Genomic DNA, 12754 nt, shown 5'->3' on the forward strand with positions numbered 1-12754 from the left:
GAGCTTAGTCAGGAGGTTGATTCACAGCTGATTCTTTTATAAACTATTCGGTGCAGGCAAGATCCTAGGACTGGCGTGGTTAGCGCGCCCTGGTCAGTTAAGGAAGGAAAACCTTCGAGGGGTTAGGACACCGCGACCCACCAGTATTAATAGCAACAAGTTATTACAATTGACGGGCTAGACAGAAGTTGAGCATGTCACAGATAAAGAGTTGAGAAAATTAAGTTTAACTGATTTAGTATTGTTTCTGACGAGTCAAGAAGCAGAGTCATATCAGAAGGTGATAGAGAGGGTCCAGAGTCAAGGGACTCTGGGAAAGGTCGAATTAGACAAAGGGGAGCACTGGTCAGGCTGTGCAGCCCATTTCTGTGCGCAGCGCAGTGAAGTTAGAGAAGGAGAACATTTAGCCGCACAGAGAATAAGAGAAGGGGAACATTTGGAAATGCAGAAAATAATAGAGGGAAAAAGAATGCCAGCAGCTAGAAACCAGGTATCTGGGAACTCAGCAAAGGAACAAAATAAACAGGGAATTGGGAAGACAGGAAAAGCTGCTGAGATGGCAGATCAAAAGGCGAATAAAAGAAACTTAAAGTTGTATGATCTGTCTGTACCAGTAATCTCACGGTCAATGTATGATCTGTCTGTACCAGTAGTCTCACGGTCACTGTATGATCTGTTTGCACCAGTAATCTCACGGTCACTGTATGATTTGTCTGTACCAGTAATCACACGGTCACTGTGTGATCTGTCTGTACCAGTAATCCCAGTCACCCTATGATCTGTCTGTACCAGTAATCTCACAGTCACTGTATAATCTGTCTGTCCCAGTAATGTCATCGTAACTGTATGATCTGTCTGTCCCAGTAATCTCATCGTAACTGTATGATCTGTCTGTACCAGTAATCTCACAGTCACTCTATGATCTGTCTGTACCAGTAATCTCACGGTCACTGTATGATCTGTCTGTACCAGTAATCTCATGGTCACTGTATGATCTGTCTGTCCCAGTAATCTCATCGTAACTGTATGATCTGTCTGTCCCAGTAATCTCACAGTCACTCTATGATCTGTCTGTACCAGTAATCTCACAGTCACTCTATGATCTGTCTGTACCAGTAATCTCATGGGCATTGTATGATAAGAACATAAGAAATAGGAGCAGGAGTCGGCCATTCGGACCTTCGAGCCTGCTCCACCATTCAATGAGATCATGGCTGATATTTTGCCGCAACTCCATTCACCGGCTTTATCGCCTTATCCCTTGATGCCCTTACTAGTCAGAAATCTATTGACTTCTGTTTTGAATATACCCAATGACTGAGCCTTCACAGCCCACTGGGGTAGAGAATTCCAAAGATTCATGGGAAACATTCTCCCAGCATCCACCCTATCAAGCCCTGTAATAATTTTGTATGCTTCAATGAGATCCCCTCTCATTCTTCTGAATTCAAGAGAATTCAGGCCTAGTTTATTCAATCTCTTCTCATACGACAGTCCCTCCATCCCAGGAATCAATCTCGTGAACCTTCGTTGCACTCCCTGTGGAAGTACAGTTTCTCACTTAGACACAAAATGGCTTCCTAGGCATAGAATAAAAGCTCAAATGGCTGACAGCATGATTCACTAATCAGTTTCAAGGGGATGAGACAATTTAGGAATGCTACATACGTACTCCTTATCTGTGACAAGCTTAACAAGGAGCCTCGTTTACCAAACAAATAGCCAAGGACAGGATAAGATAAACATTGGCCCACAGGCTCATTTGGTACTGTGGGAGAACAGAAGGATCCCATAATAAAGGATTAATTAATCTTATCTCAAGGTATTTCTGTTCATTATTCTAACAAAGCCTGGAATACGTTGTTCCAATAATTCGCAAGGTCTGTGCCTTTGTAATCAGGTATGATTCAATACTATGTCATGTGGCATAGAAAGACTGTTTTGTTTCTGTACTGTATAAATATGTTACAAATTCTGTATTACTTTGAAGAGGTCTGATGTAGCCTTTGACTACACAACCCTTCCCTTGCAAGCAAATAAAGCCTGTCTTTGACGATACTTTGTGTTTAAGAGTCTTACTCGGGAGTCGAGACTTCGAGAGTATTACTTGGAGGTTCCACCAAGATCGCTTGCTGCCTTTCGGTAAGTCGCGGACAAGGGCATCGTGAATCTCTAATGACAGATCCTGAATGGCCACAGTGATGTTTTATCACATAAAAGGATTTCTCATTAGATATTGAATTGGTGTGGTCTGTTTCTTCTGACGGGAGTACTGCGATCAAGTTAAGACTCGTGTTTAAAGAGTCTTACTCGGGAGTCGAGACTTCGACATCCCTCTATGGCAAGCACATCCTTCCTTAGGTAAGGAGACCAACATTGTAATGTCACGGTCACTGTATGATAGTAAGAACTTAAGAACATAAGAAAATGCAAAATAGGAGCAGGAGTAGGCCATTTGGCCCTTCGAGCCTGCTCCGCAGTTCAAGAAGATTATGGCTGATATGCTGCCTCATCTCCATTTTCCTGCACTATCCCCACATCCCTTGATTCTCCTAATATTCAAAAATCTATCGATCTCTGCCTTTAATATCCTCAACGACTTAGGTACCACAGTTCTCTGGGGTGGAGAATTCCAAAGATTCACCACCCTCTGAGTGAACAAATTTCTCCTCATCTCAGTCCGAAATGGCCCACTCCTTATTCTGAGAATGTGACCCCTCGTTCTAGACTCGCCAGCCACGGGAAATATCCTCCCTGCATCTACCCTGTCAAGCCCTGCAAGAATGTTATATGTTTCAATGAGATCACTTCTCATTCTTCTAAACTTTAGAGAATATAGGTCTAGTCTACTCAACCTCTCCTCATAGGACAATCACCCCATCCCAGGAACCAGTCTGGTGAACCTTCGTTGCACTCGCTCTATGACATGTAAAACCTTCCTTAGGTAAGGAGACCAGAACTGTTTACAATACTCCAGGTATGGTCTTACTAGAGCCCTGTATAATTGCAGTAAGACATCTTTACTCTTATACTCCAATACACTTGCAATAAAGGCCAACATACCATTTGCTTTCCTAATTGCTTGCTGTACTTGCATGTTAACTTTCTGTGATTCGTGTACAAGGACACCCAGGTCCTAATGAGCACCAACATTTCACAATCCCTCACCATTTACAAAATAAGCTGCTTTGCTATTTTCCTACCAAAGTGAATAACTTCACATTTGTCCACATTATATTTCATTTGCCATGTTCCTGCCCACTCACTTAGCTTGTCTATATCCACTTAAAGCCTCCTTGCATCCTCCTCACAACTTACATTCCCACCCAGCTTTGTATCATCAGCAAACTTGGATGTATTGCATTTGGTCCTCTCATCCAAATCATTGATGTAGATTGTGATCAGCTGAGGTCCAAGCACTGATCCTTGTGGTACCTGACTAGTTACAGATTGCCAACACGAAAATGAACCATTTATTTCTACTCTCTGATTTCTGTCCAGTAAACCAATCCTCAATCTATGCTACTATATTAGCCCCAATCCCTGGAGCCCTAATTTTGGTTAAATGTGAGAAGTCACACAACACCAGGTTATAGTCCAACAGCTTTATTTGAAATCACAAGCTTTCGAAGCGCTGCTCCTTTGTCAGGTGAAGTGAAGAGGTGCATACAGACACAGCATATATAGTCAGAGAACACTGCCAGATGATTACAGGTAATCTTTCTAACTGCCCTTTATCACACCTCGGCAGTGTTGTGATTTCAAATAAAACTGTTGGACTATAACCTGGTATTGTATGACTTCTCACATTTGTCCACCCAAGTCCAACACTGGCATCTCCACAATTTTGGTTAAGGCAGCTTATCGAATGCCTTTTTAATTCCAAATACAGCACATCCGCCGGTTCCCCCTTATCTATTCTGCTAGTTACATCATCAAAAAACACTAACAGATTTGGCAAACACGATTTCCCTTCAATAAATCCGTGTTGACTCTGCCCAATCCTATTATTATGTTCTAAGTGCCCTGTTACCGCATCGTTTATAATAGATTCCAGCATTTTTCCTAATACTGACGTCAGGCTAAATCTTCTGTAATTCCCAGGTTTCTCTCTCCCAAATATCTTTAATAGTGGGGATACATTTGCAACTTTCCAATCGCGGGCACCATTCTAGAATCTGTGATCTGTCTGTACCAGGAATCATACGGTCAATATATGATCTGTCTGTATCAGTAATCTCACTGTCGCTGTGCGATCTGTCTGTACCAGTAATCTCACGGTCACTGTATGATCTGTCTCTACCAGTAATCTCATAGTTACTATATGATCTGTCTGTACCAGTAATCTCATGGTCACTCTGTGATCTGTCTGTACCAGTAATCTCATGGTCACTGTATGATCAGTCTGTCCCAGTAATCTCATGATTACTGTATGATCTGTCTGTACCAGTAATCTCACGGTCACTGTATGATCTGTCTGTACCAGTAATTTCATGGTCACTGTATGATCTGTCTGTACCAGTAATCTCATGGTCACTGTATGATCTGTCTGTACCAGTAATCTCATGGTCACTGTATGATCTGTCTGTACCAGTAATCTCACCGTAACTGTTTGCTCTCTCTGTACCAGTAATTTCAGTCACTGTTTGTAACAGTAATCTCATGGTCACTGTATGATCTGTCTGTACAGGTAGACTATCCTTTATCCAAACTTCCGAAAACCGAAAACCTCTAAAACCCGAAAGTTTTTCATTCAGCGTAAGTCGTGCGGACGACATGACCAGAGTGGCGCATGACTTACGCTGAGCTGGGCAGAGGGTCACAGAGTTCCCTCCTGGGTAGGAGATTGCAGGCCGAGCCGGGCAGTGTGGAGGAGGTACCGGGAGAGTGAACCCAACAATATAGCGGCCCGTCCGATATTCTTTTCTCCCGACCCGACCCCCGACCCGTCCAATATTCTTTTCTCCCGAACCGCGGCCCGTCCGATATTCTTTTCTCCCCCCCCGACCCCGACCGCACCCCCCGACCCCAGATCCCCCCTGACACCCCCGACCCCCCCGGACCCTGACCCCCCCCGACCCCGACCCCCCCCGGACCCCGACCTCCCCCCGGAACCCCCCGACCCCGACCTGAACTGCGGCCCGTCCGATATTCTTTTCTCCCCCCACACCCGAACTGATTTGCGGGCCAGCTTAGTAGGAGTCAGCCGATATCCGGCTTTCCAGAGAAGCAGGAAGGGGAATGAGACACGGAACAGTCGCAAGAGGTAGCCTGAACTTTAAAAATTTATATTAAATACAAATTTCCTAGTCTTATAATAATACCTTCTGAAATCAGAAACATTCCGAAAACCGAAACTCAGCTGGTCCCAAGGCTTTCGGATAAGGGATAGTGTACCTGTACCAGTAATCTCAGTCACTCTATGATCTGTAGTAGGAATCTCATGATTACTGTTTGATCTATGTGTAAGAGTAATCTCACGGTCACATTTTGATCTGTCTATACCGGTAATCTCACGGTCACTTTATGATCTGTCTGTACCAGTAATCTCTCAGTCACTGTATGATCTGTCTGTACCAGTAATCTCATGATCACTGTATGATCTGTCTGTACCAGTAATCTCAGTCACTGTTTGATCTGTTGTACTAGTAATCTCACGGTCACAGTATGATCTGTCTGTACCAGAAATCTCACCATCACTAAGATCTGTCTGTACCTGTAATCTCAATCAGTGTATGATCTGTTTGTACCAGTAATCTCATGGACACTGTATGATCTGTCTGTACCAGAAATCTCACCGCCAATGTAAGATCTGTCTGTAGCAGTAATCTCACGGTCACTGTATGATCTGTCTGTACCAGTAATCTCACGGTCACTGTACGATCTGACTGTACCAGTAATCTCACGGTCACTGTATGATCTGTCTGTATCAGTAATCTCACAGTCACTGTATGAGCTGTCTGTAGCAGTAATCTCACGGTCACTGTATGATCTGTCCACCAGTAATCTCAGTCACTGTATGTATTGGGTGGTTTAATATGATTAAACTGTTCACTCATTATTTCCTAGTTTTCAAGCTCGTTTAAAGGGTCTTAATACAGATTATTCTGTAAAAAGCCAATATATATTTAGTGTATTAGGGGACAAACACCTAACTGGATGAAGAACACATCCCGCAGATGGAGTGAGGAAACGAGCTGCCACAGGGGAAAAGGTAAGGAAGGGCAGTGAATAAATAATTCAAGGGAAAAAGTAGAGGAAAAAAAGAGGATGAAGCAGCTGTGGCCCACAACTCAATCAGTCTGAACAACAGCCTGGACAGGAACTCAAACAAAGCTGGTACAATCGGGCAGGCCCCAGATTCAGAGACACCCTCAAGTGGAAAAGACACCCTGGAGACAGCAAACCGACATCACCCTGAATACAGTCCATCAATCAAATTATATCCACGAATCTCAACAGACTCCAGCACATAATCAGACAAAACAAAACTGACTGACATAAAAGGACAGCTGGAAGCACCATCTCTACAGGAGATCCTCCTCACCACCCTCAGAACACACCAAGTTTGTGAGTGAGTGGGTGGGACCAATGCTGGCCGCCTTCTACTGACCCAAGAGCAGAGGATAGTCACACTAATCAACAGGAACCTTCCCATTACTCTGAGACACGCATTCCTGGAGAAGGAGGCCGCTCCATCCTAAAGAATCTCGAATAACAGGAGAACCCAAAGTGAAGCTTCAGTTCTGTGTCCTGAATGAGGTGTCCCCACATTCCCCACATCAGCAATCCTCACACTCGCCCCACGTATGGACAGCACAGTAACCATGAGTGGAGACCTAAACTGTGCTCTTCACTCCCAACGGGACAAGCTTCCAGTGGACACAGGGCACTAGGACAAGCAGCCGGAGCAATCTGGGAAAAATAGTGACCTGGTCCCACACCAACTAATGGGTCCCCTACCGGGTTTTACAAGGTCCTAATCGCGGAACTTACTCTCCCGCTACTGAAACCCCGCACTATGTGCTGGAGACAAGGACACAGACACACTTAACTTAGTCACAATCATGTTAATACATATGAGCAGAAAGGTCACCACCATTGCTCATCGTAGAAAATTAAATCCCTCCTCAATGCAGACAAGAAAATATTGGCCAATACCATAACCTCCAGATATCTCCGGCCTGGTCCATGCAAACAAATAGGCTTCATACGGGGCCGCACGTGGAGGCAAAACACCAGCGGTTATATAATGTGATGCACCATTGTCATACCTCTACCCTGAAACTATCCCTGGATGTATAAGCCATAATAATTGTCTAGGGCGAGTGAAATGATTCAAGACAATTGAGAGAATAAGCCTTGGTGACACTTTCAGCAATCCAGTGCTTGCTCCCCAGGTCCACAGTGAGCACCAGCTAACTCTATACCCCTCGCCACTCCTCCCTCAACAGGCAGAGAAAGCCTCGCTCCCAGGCTTCCTGTCCTGACCTTGGTCACGGACATGAGTTTGACACACAAGATGGAGATGGATCAGGAGATGAGTATTGTAGAGGAGGAAAGGTTCAGCTGGGAAGGGCGGTGTTTCCTGTTGCTGAAGTGTGCAAAGTATCGATGGGTTCTGGAGGCTGTGGTTCATCTGAGGGTCCCTGTGTTGGTCATGTTCGGGGAGCTGACATTTTCAGCTGACCAGTTGAAGGCGATGCTTTTTAGAACATGGATTTGGTGCATGAATAACACTAACTCCATCCAGGCCTGCTTTTAACCGTGTTCATTTGCAACTACGTAGTACAAAAGATACTATCTATGATATTTTTATGTATAACGAATCAAATTATTATGAGATATAAATCAGGCCAAAGGAACTGATATGAGTTTTACCGGTGTTAATGGAATCCAGCATTTCACTCCACACTGCGTACGGTAAAGGGCCGTTGAATTTTTCGATAAACAGGGCGGTATCTACTAATGTCAGTGTATTCTCGTCCTCACTAATCCTGCAAATATCAAACAATTGGTTATAAATTGACCATAAACACTTTTCTGAGCTATTTTACCAAACAGTGCAGAGTTTCAGTAAAGAGCATGGCCTACCTCATCTTCTGACGAGTTTCTTCCTGAAATAAATAAAACACAATCTGAGTTGACAGAGACTGAGCGTCTATATCGGGACAGCAGAAATTACACCCAGATTGTTACAAGCTGCTGATAATTCCCAATTCTCACTGCTGCCCACACACAGGTAGAAAGAGGATATTACAAAAAGGATATAGAAGCACAGGAGAACGTATAAAAGAGATTTACAAGAATGATACCAGAACTGCGAGGGTACAACTAACAGGAAAGAGTGAACAGGAAAGATTATTCTCTAGAAAAGGGAAGACTGAGAGGAGACCTGAGCGAGGTCTTTAACATTATGAAAGGATTCGATGGGGCAGATGTAGAGAAGATGTTTCCACTTGTGGGGAGTCTAAAGCGAGGGGTCATAAATATAAGAGAGTCAGTAATGAATCCAAAGGAGAATTGAGGAGAAATCTCTTTACTCAGAGAGTGTTTAGAATGTGGAACTCGCTACCACAAGTTGAGGAGAATAGCACAGATGTATTTAAAAGGGAGCGAGATCAGTACATGAGGGAGAAAGGAACAGAAGGATATATTGATAGGGTGAGATGAAGTAAGGTGGGAGGGGGCTCGTGTGGAGCATAAACACTGACATTGATCTGATGGGCCGAATGGCCGGTCTCTGTGCTGTAAAATTCTGTGTAATTCTATGAGCGGCATATTTGAAAACAGGCCATCAGAAATTACACGAAAAATTATTAAATGCTTCTGATAGAAACAGGATATAGTTGAAATATCTCATTAGAATATCAGATACTAGAAATCAACATCAGTGTCACTCACAGACACAGTGCCTCTCACACCCACCCTACCAGACACACCCACACACTCACAACATGGGACTGGAACTGGATTGGAATGTGAGTTTCAGGAGATTATTAAACTTGGGCACCACAGAAATAATTACAGACTAAATATCAAGATCACGGCAACTCATTCCCGGGGAGGTTGCAGGTATTCCCGGGATCCTGTAGATATTGTGGGAGGCCGATTAGTTCGGTGAAAATAGCAGATCCGCCCCGGATAGACAAAACAATCGATCGGTTTAAATCAGTGACGAATTATTGGGAAAATGCTGCATTTATGTCAAAATTCTCGCCCGTCAACTTGTGACTGTGAACTTTCACTGAACTAAACTGAAATATAACCCTCACCTTCAGAAATGTCAGCTCGTCTTTTTGCTTCATCTGTTTCTGCAACTTTGAGAGTTTCTCCTGAATAGAATTTAAATTCTCTTGAATCTGTCGAAGATTTTCCTCCATTGTTTTTAGAATCTTCTCTTGTTCCCTGAGATCTCTGATTAAACGCTGCTCTTTCTCACTGAGAATCTGGTGCATTTTAGCGAACTCGGATGTGATGCGGGTCTGCAGACTGCTCGACTGTTCCTACCAAATGAAATGTGAAAAATAATACGTTTTCCGCATTAAAACCAAAAAAAAACGAAGCAAACTTCGAAAATCAGCACAGGGCGATTTACCCTAATTTCGGAAATTTTCTGTTTCTGCCGCCGCTCCGTGTCTAGAACCGCCGATTTCTTCTTTGTGAGAGAATCGAAGGAAGATTTCACCTGACCCTGGGATTGGGAGAGAAAATCACAGAATAAAAGTGTTAGACCATGAAAATGTGATAAAATAATCAGGTGATCAAATCTGTTCCTTTTACCTTGTAGATTCCAACAGCTTCTTTAATGGGCATGAAGCGGTGCTTTCTGTGTTCCCGCGCATCTATACAAGTGTAACAGATCAATTTCTGGTCAGTTTCACAAAACAGCTTCAGTTCTTCCTGATGTTCCTCACAGTGAAGTTTACTTTCCTTCTCTTTCGGATTCAGCTTTAATTTTCGAGCTTTCTCGGCCAGATTCGCTGAGGCCCGACTGGCTCTGAGGTTTATTTCCGGAAACTCCGCTCTACATTCCGGGCAGGAGTTTGCCTCCTTTTCCCAACACTGTGTGATACAGGAGCGGCAGACGTTGTGCCCACACTCCAGTGTTACCGGATTGGTGAAGAAATCCAGACAAATGGGACAAATTGCCTCATCGGTCAAACTCTCGGCCTGCTGTCTGGAAGCCATGTTCACCCTCAGCACTTCCTGATTCAAACCGCTTTCAGTTTCCGTGTTTACTGCGCTGCCGAACAGCCTCAGTTCAGCGATTTTCCGATGAAATTCACGGCAATACTCAGGGAATTATTTATTACTATAAACGAGTCTCTGTCCAATCGACTTTTACACAGGGAGATAAAACCTCGAGCAGTATAAAGGACAAACAGTGTTAGAGGGCGGAGGGGAATAATTGAACCTTGGCCAGAGGTTGCAGGTCCGTGAGGCGTTGGCAGTCGGGGGAGGGAGGAGCCGGAGATGGGCGGGGATCGAGATTCCAGGGCACTTTGATCCAGACCAAACTCGCTCTGGTGACACACGGTGTGAGATATGGATCCATAAACTGAATTGTGTTAATGATTGCAGCCGCTCACCCTGAAACACAAATTGCCATAAATGTCAAGGAGCTGTCTCGATCAGTTTCAGTACTTGCTGATTCAATCTGCTGGTGTCATGGTTCTGTGGGTGGATCCAGACCCGGTTCCCAGTCACAGATCACTCGAGTCCCTGCAAGAGCTGTTCACATCTGAATGAAATAGAATCGCATTTACAAAGAGAAAAGACAGTCTGATGTTTCGGGGGTGCGCCCATCATCAGACTGAGAGACTAACGGGAATTTTAACTGAGTCTGGGAATCGGGAAAAAGGAGGAGGGCAGAAGCGGAACCCAAAATATATTACTATTGAAATCACTGGCAGGAAACTCAGACTGGTTCTGTTATCAGCGTACGATCCACTGCACCACATGTTCCTTCCTGTGCTGTGTCCAAGCGACCCTCTCCCGATCACTGGCCCCTCCCTCCGAATCAATTCCCCGACCCTAGGAGCTACCTGGGAATGCACAGCTGGTTTCCGCAGCTGGGCATTTACATTTCATTCTGTCTTTCCAGAGAGAAGCAGGCGGAGCGAGCATGCAGCTTCCCCAGGATAACAGGCTCCATGGTGCAGGGTGCCAGTGACTGACACACACGTCCCTCTGCGGGCAGCGCATCTCAATTCGGATATTTACCGCAACCATTCCCTCAATATCCAGCTGGTGTGCGACCATACTCAGTGCATCATGCAAGGCAATGCTCGGTATCCTGGCAGCAGCCATGTTGCCTTCATTCTGCGGCAGTCTGCTGTACCATCAGCCTTTGAGCCACCAGGACAAACCAGAGGGTGGCTACTGGGCAACAAGGGCTACCACTGAACACCCGGCTCTTGACTCTGCTACGCTACACGTGGGCAGCGTGCATATAATGTGAGCCATGCTGCCCCACGGAATCTGATAGAGCAGACTATTGGTGTCCTTCATCAACGCTTCCGCTGTCAGGACCGCTCTGGAGGAGCCCTGCGGTACTCACCAGAGTGGTTCTCAAGATTCACCATGGTCTTCTGCATGCTCCACAATCTCGGCATCATGAGGGCACAGCCCTTTCCACCAGCCATACGGCGACCAGCTGAGGAGGAGGAGGAAGAAGTGTAGGAGGAAGCAGTAGAGGAGGAAGCGGAAGGGAAGACGCAACCCAGACAGCTCCTTTCTTCCCGGGCTCCCCGTGATAGAATCATCCGACTGAGGTACCAGTGAACACAACCCCAATTCCCCATCAATACTAGTCCCACACATTACCTCCCCTCTGTTACTGACCATCACAGCGTCCTCGACCACAATCTCTATCAGGCCGCCTCTCAGTCTTCACTTTCCTAGAGAAAAGAGCTCCAGCCTGTTTAATCTCTCCTGATGGTATAACCTCTCAGATCTGCTATCATCTGGGTCAATCTTTTTGGCAATTTCTCCAGGGCCTCTGTATCCTTTTTGTAATATGGAGGCCAGAACTGTGCTCAGTACACAGCAAGTGTGGTCTAACCAAGCTTCTATACAAGTTTAACACAACTTCTCTACTTTTCAATTCTATTCCTCTAGACATGAACCCCGGAGTTTGTATTTTATGACCTTGTTAACTTGCGTTGCTACATTTAATGATTTGTGAATCTGCAGCCCGAGATCCCTTTGCTCCTCGAACCCATTTAGATTCTTATTCCCCAGGAGTCTGAGGCCTCCTTATTCCTCCTACCATTTGTTTCTTCTCCCCCCCCCCCCGCCCCACTCCTTTCCCCCAGCCCTACAGAGGTCCTTGCTGATTTTTCAGTTCCCAATTCCGCTCCGGGGTGTGTACCTGAAATGCTAACCTGTCTATTATATAATACTAGCTGGGGAGCCCCACGTTGCGAGGGCAATTTTGGGGTGCTTGCTCTCCCTGCCCCTGTGTGTCCCCCCTCTCCCTGTCATGTCCTCTCCCTGTCCTATCCCTCCCTCCCCTCCCCTCCTCTCCCTCCCCTCCCCTCCTCTCCCCTGTCTCCCTCCCTCCCTCCCTCCCCTCCCCTGTCTCCCTCCCTCCCCTCCCCTGTCTCCCTCCCTCCCCTCCCCTGTCTCCCTCCCTCCCTCCCCTCCCCTGTCTCCCTCCCTCCCTCCCTTCCCCTGTCTCCCTCCCTCCCTCCCTTCCCCTGTCTCCCTCCCTCCCTTCCCCTGTCTCCCTCCCTCCCTTCCCCTGTCT

General features: G+C 45.7%; 1 protein-coding gene across 1 annotated transcript in view; it reads right to left on the reverse strand.

Moving 5' to 3' along the window:
• Positions 1-12287, reverse strand: part of LOC147096352 (zinc-binding protein A33-like) — a 32240-nt gene extending 19953 nt beyond the window's left edge. Inside the window, exons 1-5 of the mRNA XM_085975141.1 lie at positions 9784-12287; positions 9599-9694; positions 9276-9506; positions 8095-8117; positions 7882-7997 (exon numbers count right to left, since the gene is read on the reverse strand). Of these exons, the coding sequence (XP_085831267.1) occupies positions 7882-7997; positions 8095-8117; positions 9276-9506; positions 9599-9694; positions 9784-10191 (874 nt within the window). The 5' untranslated portion in view covers positions 10192-12287. The remainder of the gene's footprint in view (positions 1-7881; positions 7998-8094; positions 8118-9275; positions 9507-9598; positions 9695-9783) is intronic.
• Positions 12288-12754: the final 467 nt, after the last annotated feature.

The sequence above is a fragment of the Somniosus microcephalus genome, unplaced genomic scaffold (genome assembly GCF_052327205.1).
Source record: "Somniosus microcephalus isolate GS21.2 unplaced genomic scaffold, FLI_Smic_1.0 unresolved_chr1, whole genome shotgun sequence".
NCBI lineage: Eukaryota > Metazoa > Chordata > Chondrichthyes > Squaliformes > Somniosidae > Somniosus > Somniosus microcephalus.